Source organism: Microcaecilia unicolor, chromosome 5 (genome assembly GCF_901765095.1).
Source record: "Microcaecilia unicolor chromosome 5, aMicUni1.1, whole genome shotgun sequence".
Lineage (NCBI taxonomy): Eukaryota > Metazoa > Chordata > Amphibia > Gymnophiona > Siphonopidae > Microcaecilia > Microcaecilia unicolor.
The window spans coordinates 1,818,260-1,832,679 of NC_044035.1; the positions used below are offsets into that span (position 1 = coordinate 1,818,260).

The 14,420-nt window shown below is 47.7% G+C and overlaps 1 protein-coding gene across 1 annotated transcript; it reads right to left on the reverse strand.

Moving 5' to 3' along the window:
* Positions 1 to 924: 924 nt before the first annotated feature.
* Positions 925 to 12,647, reverse strand: HMX2 (H6 family homeobox 2). Its single transcript, XM_030204766.1, has 3 exons — positions 12,566 to 12,647; positions 3,433 to 3,666; positions 925 to 1,735 (listed from the first exon to the last, which is right to left on the reverse strand). Exons 2-3 carry the CDS (start codon positions 3,653 to 3,655, stop codon positions 1,239 to 1,241), a joined length of 720 nt encoding a protein of 239 aa, XP_030060626.1. The 5' UTR covers positions 3,656 to 3,666; positions 12,566 to 12,647; the 3' UTR covers positions 925 to 1,238.
* Positions 12,648 to 14,420: the final 1,773 nt, after the last annotated feature.

The window sequence follows — 14,420 nt, forward strand, 5'->3', positions numbered from 1 at the left end:
CCGCGTGTAATTTAGGCGCTGGTATTTACACCAGGTTCTACTTGGCGTAAATGGCCGGGACTAAATTTGGTCACGTGGAGAGGAGATCAGCGTATTCTATATACTGTGTGGAAATGTAAGCCTACGCTTTAAAATTTAGATGTACTTTACAGAATACGCCTAGGCATAACTTTATTCCGTGCAGATTTTTCAGGCGCCAGATATAAAATCTCCCCCTACGGGCTTTATTCTATAAAGGTTACACTACTACATTATGAGTATAATTATTTAGAAGCGTAACCTTTATAGAATAAGGATCATAGGCGATAAAAGGGGACAGGCTCTACGATTAGTGCGTGGGTTTCCCCGCATGCTAAGGCCACTCTTAGCACGGCTGTAAAATGCTACATTTCCATTTTTTCTATTCCTGGCCAGGTGCTAATTTCCAAATTAGCGAATGAGCCCTTACTGACACCTATTTAGTAGACGGATAGGGCTCAGGCGTAAACCACGCTCTAATCGGTTGGCGTGCGGCAATGTAGCTGTGCTAACCGATTAGCGCTGAGCGCGCCTCTCTCTGCCCCCAAACACGTCCTCAGTGCCGATGCCTGAGCACACTCCGTGATAGCGGGAAGCATGAGTACAGCTTACGGCCACTTAGTAAAGAAGCCCTATAAAAGGAAAGAAGAGATTCAAAATAATCTGGATTATAGATTCTGAACAGCCTGAGCTACAAAACTGCTTTTTACAACTGAAAATTGAATTACACACGATGTTTAAAATGTTCATTTATTGGGAAAAACCCCTATTTACATATCTGAAGTATCGTTTTTTTTTTTTTTATTTTGTTTTTTTTTACAAATGATATATCACCGAATCTAAGGAGGTCAGTTTGGGGGGCTCCTGGGTCTGGAGCTCTCAACCACTGACCCCTTATGCTGCCGGTCGATATCATAGAAACATGACATGAGTCCGTAAATGAAAGAACAGAATGAATGAATACACACAGTGTATTGTCTTAAGCTTTTCATGACGATGCAGACGGTTAGCACAGAACGGGAAGGGATGGGTTTCCGCTGCTAAGGATAAGCAGTCCGTAGCCCAACTTCTAAAGGTAATAGCCCAACCTGTAGACGTTATAGAGAGGCAGAGTGTGGAGCAGAAGCAATTAGGACTCCAGCTTTCCAGAGGTTCAGCTTGTTGTAAAGCTTGTGGAGACAGTCAATAGTCTGACCTTTGCAGAGGTCGTGGAGAGGAAGTCAATAGTCTAGCTTATTGTAGAGGTTATACAGAGGCAGGGCCGCAGGCATGCTGCTGCTAGGATAGTACAGGGGGGCCGGGAAGGCTATGGACCGAGGCACTGGCAGTCTCAGAAGAGACGTGTCCCTGAATACCAACGGCATCCCCACCAAAGTCTGTGCAGATGCGTGGGCCATGTTGGCTGCTTCTAACTCAGCGGATAACTGCCTTTTCCACTTATTCCTGCGATTCTGGAACCAGGTTTTCACCTGGGTCTCTGTGAGCTGAAGGCTGGAGGCCAGACAAGCTCTCTCGGAGCTGCTCAGGTACCTCTTCATGTCGAAGGTGGACTCCAGCTGGTAGACCTGACTCCGGGAGAAGACGGTGCGGGTTTTCTTCTTGGCTGAACCGCCCTGCCTGTCCCCTGGGGATGAAGGGCTGGATGGGAAGAGTTTGCCTTTGGCCCCCTGTGGCGATCTCTCTGAGCCTAGCACTGCTCCGCTGCCCTTGGTGTCACCTGTAAGGACAGAGAGGAGACAGGTCAGTTGCCAGGAGAAGGAGACCAGGAACCCTTTACCAAGTCCCAAGTACAGTTCTGAAGGGATGCCAAGCAGTAAAAATCCAGCTGCACCTGCAGCTCTTTTGCTGACTATCATCTCTGAATGAAAGCTGATTTAAAGTACTGTTTCAGGGCTCATTTTTCACTTCCCTTTTGGCGTTGTGAATGCATTACCAGTTTAACCCTAATGCAAACAAGTTCTAAGTGGATCCTGAAGAGCGTTCTTTATTTCTTGGCTTTGAAACTAAAAATTAAAAACTACACAGAAGCCCTGAGTCCCATCTTTTACTGGTGAATAGGGGTCAGCCAGCCGCTTTCTAAATAATGCGCAATATAGAGCTGGCTGCAAGAATTTGAGCGGACTGGAGCAAAGTTCAATTATCTAACTTTTTAACAAATTTATTAAGTACAAAATCTTATTAATTTAAATGGGTAAAAACGAGCAGAAAACCTGAATACATCCACCTCGAAATAGAGTGCAAACTCATCAGTGCTGGACTGAAACTTCCCCTGCTAAATCCGGATGCCTGCAAAGGGGACTCCAGTTCTTCGCACTTCTCTGTTATTTATTCTCTAAAGCAAGCCTCAAACTTGGGGGGGGGGGAGATCAAATTTATTAAACCTTTGCCCCTGCTGTTCAGTAGTTGCAAATCTGGAGCACGGGAGGTGGGGGGGGGGGGGGTAAACCTCGGTCAACTTGAGGGCCTTTTTTACTAAGGCGCAGGAGGGCTAAGGAACAGGTAGCATGCGCCAAATCGGTGCTACCGCTGGGCTGGCGCGTGTGCCCAGTGGTAATTCTGAGTTTGGCGCGTACCGAATCCCATGGGCATTCCAGACAGTAATCAGCAGTTGGCCCACGCTGCTTAGTTTCTGCGTGGGTGGCGAATGAGCCGTTACCGCTAGGTTGATGGGTGGCGGTAAGGGCTCAGGCTGTAAAGAGGTGACTGCTAATTTTAATTTCAGCCCAGACCCATTACAAAAGTCCTTTTTCCCAGCCACAGTAAACATTGGCCCAGCACACGCCCAAAACACACGTCCACACTAGCATAGGCCACTTTTTACCATGGCTTAGGAACCTGTGAAAGATGCGCCTGGACAGGGCCCACTGCTTCCCCCTTAAGCCCGACTCTACGCAATAGGAGAACCCCCTCATCCTCTGGCCGCTGCTCCCTCTCCTTCTGATCAATCTTTAACTGCAGAGAGCAAATTGGGATCTCCAGCTTGTCTTTCAGCCTACAAACACGTTTTGGGGTCCTTTTACTAAGCTGCGGCAAAAGGCCGCGTGTTTTTGACGTGAGCTGATGCTCCCTTTTACTGCAGCGCTAAAAGGCTAGGGGGGGGGGTTTAAGAAATGGCCAAGACACACTTGCTGAGCAGGCCATTTCAGGGACAGCACTTACCATCACCCACTGAGGTGGCGGTCAGGACTCCCACGCAAACCCCGATGGCTATATTTTGTAGCACCGGAAATGTCACGCACTGGGGGTGGGAATTAGCACTGTCCTTCTACAGTCGTTTCGTGGGAGATGATACCACCAGTAAAAGACTTCCTTAACCATCTTTGATTTTGTCTTTACTCTGCAGAAATCGCCCGAGACCCTCAAAGCAATTTATTCAGAGACAAAAGGACAGACAATAGTCCCAACTTTACTTACCGGCACGGGCTCGAGGGCTGCAGGGGGGGCTCCGGGGCTCCGGGCACAGGCAGCCGCGGCCCGTCCAGCTCTCATCAGGCTCCTCTTGGTCGGAGCTGAGGGAGGGGCTTCTCTTGTGCCGGCCCAGCGCTGCTTCTGACGTGCTGCCCTGCAGGATGGACTGGATGCTGAAGGTGGACAACGGGGCTGGGGAGCTCTTGCTGGTTTCCTCCTTGCTGCTCATTGCTGGTTGTACTGGGGAGGAAGCAGAGGACAGAGGGTGACAGCTGAAGCTTGGTTCCGTTCGGTTCGGCTCTCACTCACCTCCTCCCGCTCCTGCCCTAGGACCCTCAATTGCACTAAACTTTCAGGACACAGAATCAACCTGAGTCTACAACTGGCCCCTGAACCTGAGTCCCCCCCCCCCCCCCCCCCCCCGTCCCCCTGCCCATCTTTCAGCTCTTGCGCCAGGGCCTCAGACTGAACTGGGCCCAGCTGCTCCCGGATCTCTGCTGAAAATACCCTGAGCCTCTCTTGCAGAGTCTGGACTCAGTTGGCAAAAATGTTCTGGAAACCTCCTGCAACGCTGTCCCCAGTCCCCCTCCATCTGTCTGTCACACTGTGAATAATGTCTGCTGGAGTACCCAGCCTACCTCTTCCACCTGTCAAATCTTGAAACTGCAATAAATAATCTATTCCACCTATTTCAATGCTGTCTGTCTGTTTGACCCTTTTTCTGCAGTTCCACCCGTCTCTGAGAACCACAGTTTTAATCTACACACACACAGCACAACAGCCAATAATAATTGGGCAGACTGGATGGACCAGTTTACCCGTTCCCCTGTTATTCCCTGTTTCTTGTCTCTTGTGTCTAGGTATTTTTTTTTATCCGCGCATCTGAGTCTCTGCCTGTCCGTTTATGCGCCTTGTTGATGCACGGCTAGCGTCTGTCTGTATTTTCACTGTGACGGTCCCTTACATTTAAAAAAAGGAATAAATTGTGACTTTCACTTTGCTTTGACCTATAAAAAGAGGTCCCAAGATTTCAGCGCACAGTTTAAGGGCTACATTTGGTCAGTTGTCGGAAGGGAAATAGGAAGAGAGACCCCAGGTCCTAATTCGTCTGCGCTATTGGGCTGGATGGAAGCCCCCCTCACTGTCCTGGGCTCAGTGTCCGGCACTTGAACAGTGGCCGCTTTTAACCAGGACACATGCTAAGGTCAGCAGCCCCCATCTCCCCCCCCCCCTTCCTAAAGGATCCAGCGCAAAAGTGACAGGAAAAGGGAATTTTCTCAGCTGATCGGCTCCGATACCTTTGCAAAATTTCACCAATGCGTTGTTTCTGCTTCTCCAAAACACAAGAAACTGGGTTGAAAGAAAAACCCCTCGAATTTAGAGAAAGCGGATGACAGACAGGACCAGAAAACGCTGCAGCCATTCGTGGAATAAAAGGAAATCGTCTTCTTCCTCGTAAGAAATATTTTGCTGGTTTGGTCTCAGCCTGTTTTTTTCGTTTCACAATAGTAACAGATACATTTTCTCCATTGGGTTGTATTTGCCTGGTGTGAAATCATCTGTCGTGTACAGCGGGGATTTATACAATCTCTATAGAGTCCGAGGAACCCCCTGAACGGACCGTCCTGTCTAAAGCGGACAGAGAGCAGAAGGGAAAGACAAATATTTAGTCTCTGAATTGGTTTCAGTTTCTTTCTGTCTATTTGCTTCAAGCCAGCATTAGAAGCTGCTCTAATTCCTTCTCATTATAACGGTGTAATTACCATTAACAACACAATTATACAGACCTGAATTCTGCTGTATTAGGCTAATTATTATTTCTGAAGCTGCACGAATTGAGCTTGTTCTAAACATGGAAATGACAACCCCGACTAGGACAAGGGCAAGAATGTGGAGAGACTGGTGCGCAGTTAAGAGCAGAGGAGAGCGAATCGAACCGAGGTCCAGATGCAGTGTCACTGCTCACAGAGCCCGATACAGAGGAGAGAGGCTGGACACTGGAGACAGAGCATGACACTGTCACAGAGCCCTGACACTGGGCATAGAGCCCCCACACTGCCATACAGGGGTGAGAGGCTGGACACTGGGGACAACGCCCCGACACTGACCACACAAGGAAGAGAGGCTGGACACTGGGGACAGAGCACGACACTGTCACACAGGGAAGAGAGGCTGGACACTGGGGACAGAGCCCCAACGCTGTCACACAAAGAAGAGAGGCTGGACACTGGGGACAAAACCCTGACACTGTCTACACAAGGAAGAGAGGCTGAACACTGGGGACAGAACACGACACTGTCACACAAGGAAGAGGCTGGACACTGGGGACAGAGCCCCAATGCTGTCACACAAAGAAGAGAGGCTGGACACTGGGGACAAAACCCCGACACTGTCCACACAAGGAAGAGAGGCTGGACACTGTGGAGAGAGACTGGACACTGTGGACAGAGCCCTGACACTGGGCATAGAGCCCCCACACTGCCATACAGGGGAGAGAGGCTGGACACTGGGGACAGAGCCCCAACACTGTCCACACAGGGAAGAGAGGCTGGACACTGGGGATAAAGCCCCGACAGTGTCACACTGGGGACAGAGCCCTGACACTATCACACAGGGAAGAGAGGCTGGACACTGGGGACAAAGCCTCGATGCTGCCACACAGGGGATAGAGGCTGGACACTGGGGACAGAGCACGACACTGTCACACAGGGAAGAGAGGCTGGACACTGGGGACAGAGCCCCAACGCTGTCACACAAAGAAGAGAGGCTGGACACTGGGGACAAAACCCTGACACTGTCCACACAAGGAAGAGAGGCTGGACACTGGGGACAGAACACGACACTGTCACACAAGGAAGAGGCTGGACATTGGGGACAGAGCCCCAATGCTGTCACACAAAGAAGAGAGGCTGGACACTGGGGACAAAACCCCGACACTGTCCACACAAGGAAGAGAGGCTGGACACTGTGGAGAGAGACTGGACACTGTGGACAGAGCCCTGACACTGGGCATAGAGCCCCCACACTGCCATACAGGGGAGAGAGGCTGGACACTGGGGACAGAGCCCCAACACTGTCCACACAGGGAAGAGAGGCTGGACACTGGGGATAAAGCCCCGACAGTGTCACACTGGGGACAGAACCCTGACACTATCACACAGGGAAGAGAGGCTGGACACTGGGTACAGAGCCCCGACATTGTCACACAAGAAATAGAGGTTGGACACTGGGGACAAAGCCCCGACAGTGTCACACTGGGGACAGAGCCCCAACACTGTCCACACAGGGAAGAGAGGCTGGACACTGGGGACAGAGCCCCGATGCTGCCACACAGGGTAGAGAGACTGGACACTGAGGACAGAGCCCTGACACTGCCACACAGGGGATAGAGGCTGGACATTGGGGACAAAGCTCCAACGCAAGGGACAGAGCCTCAAAACTGACTTTTGGAGGAGGAGGGAACCCAGCTAAAGTGGAGCCTGTGGCTGGGACTCTCTCACCCCCAGGGTCCTGCCTGAGCCACAGAGACTCAATCTATGAATTGAAGGAGGTCACGGGCACTGAACCACCAGACCAGTCTGGCAAGGCACAGTCCAAATACTTGCTAGGCCAGCTCCGTCTCTTGGATTAGATCCCCTACTGTCACTACACTGGTTGCTGGCACAGAGTTAATAGTCCTTGGGGAGGCCCTTGGTATGGAAAACAGATGTAATGTCATGAGGGGGTCAATCCTTTGAACAGCCCTAAAACTACAGGTATAAATCTCCAACACACTGAGATCCCAGGCCCAGCACAGATTTGATACCTCTGGAGGACAAATATTTTGTCAGAGATCTGTTAATCCTGGGCTAATATCACTGGAGGGTCAAACCGTGAACAGATCTATCCCCCCCCCACCCCCCACCCAATCCAAATTTCATGCAGGGGGTGGGGAGGGGCAGGAATTCCTGGCACTGTTCCATGTCATGGGCAAAACAGATCCCCCTCTCCCCCCCAGGACAGAACCCTTGCACGAATTTAATGTCACAAGTATGGATTCTCATAGCCAGGTTTCATGTCACTGGAAAATGTCCCCTGGCTCAGCTCTAACTGGTTGGGGAACTGAATTGGTTGACTAGTATCCCTAAAATATCACAGCAAATCTGGGATGAATTTCAAAATCAATAGAGACAAATGTCAAGACGCTTTAAAATGACATTTTCATTAACTGCAAATTAGCATATTATGTCCGTTTTATTGAATAAAAGGGGTATAATATAGTTAGGTGATGGTCACATGACGTCTCTTCTCCTGACCAGAAGCGGAGTCTTTACCTACTTAACTACTTGCAATATTCATGTCATGGATTAATTCATTCAAGAAAGTGCCCCTGTTCTCCCTCCTCCCCCTTCTGCTTCTTTCTCCCTCTTCTCGTGTCTTTCCCTCTCTCCTATAGGGCCCTTTCCTCCCCTAGGGTCACTTCCTCCCCCTCCATCCTCCCAGTGAGGGGCAGGTGCAGGTTGCTGGCTGGGCTCTTTAGCACATTAACCTTTTCTGAGCTTTACACCAGGGTCCAGACACATTACAAATGGTCAGCTTTAATCATGATGTCAGCTCATTAACCCGGAAAGACCCCTCACTGAAATATCATTTAAGTAGCCGTCCCTCACTCCGTCCTGGCTCCTGCCTATACGGAGAGACGCACAGTCACCCACTTCACTCACTGTCACACTCACACTCACATACACAGCCATACTCTCTCTCTCTCATACTCACTTTCTTACACAAACAGACATATAGTTTCATTCACTGTCAGTTGCCACACTATCACTCACTATCTCTCTCTCTCACACACAAACACATTCTCTGTCTCTCACCTACACACCCTGCCCCCCCCCCCGACCCAAGCAGACGGGTGCTGTAAGCAGGGACGCGCTCCAGTCGGAAGCACAAGTCACCCCATTCACTGGGCCATATGACAAGTGGTTTCATTTATAAATAAACTGGACAATTTACCTGTAAAGTGAGACCCAAATAAATACCGATTTCAGTCAAAAATTCCTCTGTGATAAACTAAAGCACTGCACACACGTGTTTAAAACCAACGTGGAAAAGGTTAATCAAGAGCCCAAAAGGAAAACCTGACCCATTCCAATTTCTGGTTTAATTTTCGATGCCAGGAGAGCCTTTAAAAATACCGCGCGCCCAGGTTTACGCGAACAGGCGTTTAAAAGGCGCATGTGGATTGCTCCAGTCCTTTAAAAATCGTCTTGCAATGCGTTTGTCGAAGTGATACCGTACAAGATTTCCTGTAGTTTAATGTGCCAGAAGATTCACGCAAATAAAATGTTGAATAATGGATAAAGAGAAGTCGGGAAGGTGGACGGACAATCTATTTGCATTCACTAGTCTGTGGGTTCCTCATCCCAGAGGTGGCTGCACAGATGTGGATTAAATCGGAAAAAGTGCGAATGATGGGGCTTTGTTCATTTATTTAAAATTAGATCTACGAAAGAAGCTAATAAATGGAAATTCATGAAATAAAATACTCCACACGTTTTTGATGTGTCGCCCTTGTAACTGCTTCCTCCACATTTATACGGATAAGGCAAATGTCACCATTGCAGCCAAACACAGTAATCCACCAGGGTCTCCAATTTTCACCATCTCGGGCGCAACCAGAGGAACAAACCAAGCTTTTCTCACTTGTTCATTCGTAAGAAAAAAAACCCAAAACGATTCCTTTGGTCCCCAATTTTACAATAAAGCGTTTAAATCTCTCCTCACAAGTTTTATTAAGGATTTTTAGATTGTAAGCTCCTTGAGCAGGGACTGTCCTTCCATGTTAAATTGTACAGCGCTGCGTAACCCTAGTAGCGCTTTAGAAACGTTAAGTAGTAGTAATTGAGCGTTAGTTAAGGACTTTGTGGCAAAAGATGAATCCGGTTTGTTTTAGACAAGGGGGAGCGAAGCAGGAGATTTATATTAATCTATTTCTTATAGTTTAACATTTCTGTTAATGACAAAACTACCTTGCATGTTAACATAAGGAAAAAGGGATAGAGAGAAAGGGGAAATGAACAAAATAAGATATGTAACACAAAGAAAAAAAATTATATAGAAGGAAAAATTAAAGGAAAAACCAATCGTACGATGTCTATTCAAAAAAAAAAGCGAAGAAATTCAGCTATAAATGACATTAACGGATTTTATTAAAGAAAAGAAATTGTAAAGAAGAAAACTGTTCTAAATCCGCGTGAGAAATTGATTTCTAAATGTGTATCATAAAACTGAACGAATGTTATAACAAGGCAGAACTAGTACAATGTACAGAAATGTTTATTAAATAGATATAACGTAGGAAGAGGGCTGGAGCTTAATTGCAATGCGCTCTGTTTCCTTTTAACGAATACTGAGCAGGAGCGGTGAAAATCCCCTAAACAGGGTGTAAATTGGGGTCTCTCAGGACCCCTTTATTCAAGCCAAGTGTCCTGTGGCTGGTGTTGTTGTTATTATTATTAGTGAATTCTATGTAACTGCTTCGTATGTAATTCTGAAGTCTTTTATTCATTTATTATAAAGCTTCATATAGCGGATTCCTCGTGCATGGTTTAGAAATTATTATTTTTATTTTTTTGGAGGGGGAATTTTTTTTTAATTATTTTAACTTGAAATTATACAAATCAATACAAAAACGTAGGAACATAAGAGCTGCAAAAACCGCTACTCTGGTTATTCGTAGCCATAATTAAGAACCCTTTGATGAAAGAAAAGTGTCCAAAGTTGTCAAAAAAATTTTTTATTCTGACTGGTAAGCTGCATTGATAAAACTGAAGAGTTTATTCTTATGTTTTATATATTAAAAAACAAAAGTCCAGTTCCAGGAAAAATAGATGTCACCTTTTCTCGTTTTAACCTCTAGTTAGAAAATAAAGCTTCTGCTTGAATTCTTCTAAACAAGTTTCCAACGTGGAAAAGAGCCCTGGGATGGGATTGGGGGGGGGGGGGGTTCTCTCTGACTAATGGGGAAAGAGGAGGGGGAGGTGCTCTGACTAGGGGACAGAATTTACAACCCTCCCAGACAAGGCGGAAAATCTGCTCTGTCACAGTTAAATGGACACCTCTTATGCGTCCTTGTCAGTCTAAACGTACAAAGTGGCCTCATCTGTCAGCTGCAGTGAACTAAAAGCAGGCCAGACCCTGTGTCCCTGTGCTGGGGGAGCCCCGTAAAGTGGACAGATCCGTAGTGTCCCTGGTACCAGAACAAGCCACGAGGCGACCCAGAAGTCCAGTTGGCATCGGTCTGGGCCGTCCCTGGCCAATGACGGATGAAGCCATAAAGAAGCTTCGATAAATATTAAACACGGCTCCCTTTTTCCAAAGCCTGGATTATGATATATGAGCGGTCCAAACTTTAAAATAAGGAAATTACCCGAGAAAATGATCACAATAAATTTTCTAAGTATAAACGTTGATTATGTTTCGATTTTCATTCAGGAGCCTGTGCTGTTTGCTTGCTGGAGCAAATGACATCTGGCAATGCGCTTTTGGGCAGAAAAGGGGAGCCCCAGAGGTGTGCAATTTATGTAATCTGTGCTTGGAAAATGAATTGTGTAATTTATTGGAAAAGAGAAGGTGCTGGAGATTGGATCAGCATAGTCTATCCAGGGCGCCTATCCATCAAGTTCCAATTAACAAGCTAACCCGAGAAAGTCTAATGCCTTTTCAATCTAGTGCCCTGATAGACTCATCAATTCCTCTGGGAGAAATTAAGGAAATCGACCGCCCTTTGGCGTTGTAGTGTCATTCCTTTCTGCAACTATATGTCAAATTAAAAACACAATTAAAATTTAAACTGTTTCAATCAGAGGCTGCCCTGCAACCTATGTTTCACTTAATAGAACTCTGATGAAAATCTGATGCCTGGGTCTCCATCAATACGAGCTGCGACCAGCAAAGACTTCACATTTCCTTCAAATATTAGAGGCCGGAGCGGGCGACGGAGCAGAACGAACCTACCCGGACCCTTGGCTTCTAAGAACCCCCCCCCCCAACGACCCCCCCCCTCCCCGGAGAGAAAAGGTGAGAGCCCAGGGAGGGGGGGGGGCGCAAGACTTTTCTGTCCTTAAAAATAAAAACTACCCCGACCAAAGCAGCTAAAATACGTGTTCAATTCCATTTCATTTTGAAAATTGCACCATCCCGGCCCGAAGAGCAAGTGATTCTTAAAAAAAAAAGTGCGGGGGGGGGGGGGTAATAATCATAATAAATCACCATCATCCTCCTGTGTGTGGCCCAGGCCAAAAAGCAGAATAGGAGCAGGACGACCCTGGGCAGAAACTTCGGCTCTGCGCCTCCGAACCTGCAAACAGCCCCTTTGCTAAATTTTAGTCAGCTATTTCGGCCACAGATATAAAAAGAGAATTGATCCAACTCGAGATAATTCCGCGCCTGTTGTAATTAAGAAGGGGGAAAAAAAAAAAACCCTGCAACAGTTTGTGCTCAAACTTCCACCTGCTGCTGCCAGAAAGAAGATCCGGGAGGACAGAGGCAACTTGGCTGCTCAGCCTCAGCAGATCCTCTTTTCGCACAAATGACATAATTCTATGATAACGTTTTTTTTGGTTTTAATTGCGGGAGGGATCCGACCCCTATGTGCAAATGGGATCTTTCAGAAACCAATTCTCCTTTCATCAGCAGGGGCGGGGGCAGCTGCCCTGCCATGTTTTGCAAAACTTGTTTCATCTGATTGCAACCATCAAGGGCTAATTTGGCCCTTGCAAAGCAAACCCAAGGTCATCAGCCACCGCATGAACAATGCAATCATTTGCAAATCATATTTTACAGGCATTTCACGATCGATATGGACCGGAGCTCACCGCCGTGCCAATCTGTTAATGTTCTTTAATGGCTCGGCACAAGTCGATAAAAGCACAGAGATGCTCCATATGTCCCCCCCACCCGCAGTCATGCTCATATCTGGGCTCCACAGCCCTCTCTCTCTGCAGTAGTGCAAGCCTTGGCTCACTGGATCTGCAGTGCCATGCACCGAGGCTGCAGACAGGAGCTGCAACTTCAGATGCCCAGGCAGCCTGTCAAAAGCAAAGCAAGTACTAAAGGGGGGGGGGGGGGGGGGAATAGAGCAATTAAAAGCACCAACCTCCTGAACTTGTCCAAATGAAAGTTGGCCGTTGTGGGCAGCTGATCGCCTCTCTTCTGGCTTTAGGCTGCAGAATCCCAAAATCTGCTGCTGTCTGGGAAGTTTATATCTTTTCTCTGTGCTGTTTGCTATACACAGAAACCATCTATTTACTACCAAATAAAAGAAATACATGTATGTTATTAATACAAACAGCAAAGCGAGATCGGTTCAGTCAGTCTCAAAACAGAGAGAGCAGAAGAAGTGCCGAAGCTTTAATTGCGAAAAGAGCGCACAGTTTTGCAGAGCTGAATGGCAGCGATAAACAGAAGTGCTCAGGGTTTGTTAACAGGTTGCAAGGAAGTCACAGCTCACAAGTTCTCAGCACACTCCTGGCTGTCGCCCCCGGGACCACTTTGCACACTCGTGCACACAGCCAGCCTGTCCTGGCTCTGGTTGGGAGGTCTCTGAAGTCCTGGTGCTCGCCTGATTTGGGGAGGGGGGAGTGGGTGGGTTGCTGCTGCTGCTTTTGGTGTTTTGCATGGAGAGGAGGTCACAAAGCAGCTCCCTGGTGAACCCCGACTGGGCTGAGGAGGGACCGGGACCGGCTGAGTGAGTGGCACTGCCTGATTTGCTCTTTCCCTCCTTGCACAAGGATGGCCTGATGACACCTGATGATAAACTGTTTGTATGAAATATTCAGTCGGTTCTGCCTTGAAAGGATGCAGGCCGGGGGCTAATCTGACCAAATTCTGAGCTCCTCCTGCTTGGCTTTGGAGCTTAAAACCTATCAGGTAGACCAGGGGGGTCGGCACCTTCCAGAGCTAATGGGAGCAGGGACTGGAGGAAGGTGAAGGTGCCACCTGGGGATAATTTGCAGAAGAGGGGGCTTGTCTGGAAGGGACAGACTGTACTTGTAACAAACTAGGCATTTTGCAGCCAGTACAGACTGGGTCAGTCAAGAACCCGAGTCCCCGGTGCCCAACACAAATAAAGCCTATTTCCCTGGGCTTTGCTAGCTTTGGTCTATCACTGGCAAATCTGCAGAGCTGTTTGGTATTGCAACAATTTAATGAGCTGGCCCTGGACTTCTCCCGGAGTTGGTACAGCAAACACCAGAAGGCTTCACCTTGTTTCTGTTTGACACAAAGGACCAGCATATTTTGACTCAGAATTCTCTGTTTATTTTTCATTTACGACACATGGCAGAAAAAACCAAGGCCAAATAAATGGAGCTTTATTTTCCTTGTAAGCTTTTCAAAACTTTGACACAAGCACACACACAAAAAAAAAATTATTTGGAGCGGTTTTCTATCAACTGAAAACGATATTTATCTCTTAAATCAAAAACTCAAATCAGCCAGGCCAGGTCCAAGTGAAAGCAAACTCCCAAATAAGAAATGAGCTTGTTTGGAGGAGATTGCAGTGCCATGTGGATGGTATTTGTGTGAAAGCATTAGCAGAAAAGCTGCCCTGACCCCCCCCCCCCCCCCCCCCCGTGCCAGGGAGCACCTTGCAGTGCTGGAACCCCACCCCGGCTCCTCCTGCATCCCTGGCAGCTCTGCCCTCCCCTCCCCCACAACCACAGGGCACTGCCTGCCTTCCCTGGCACGGGGTTCAGTGCCAAAGTCCACTTCTGAAACCTTCCATGCCCCAATCGCTTCAGTCCAGTTTTAATCCCCTTTTGGAAATATGTAATAGCCGAAAGATCTTTCTTCCAGTCTGACCGGGAAACTGGTTCTGAGCCACTGACAATTTTGGTTTCGGCAATTCAGACTCTTCCATTTTTGCCCAGGTCCCCTGTTTCGGAAACAGCCTCAATACTGCGTCCGGCAGCTCCTTTCTCCAGTTTGTGAAATATATTATATTATGTTAT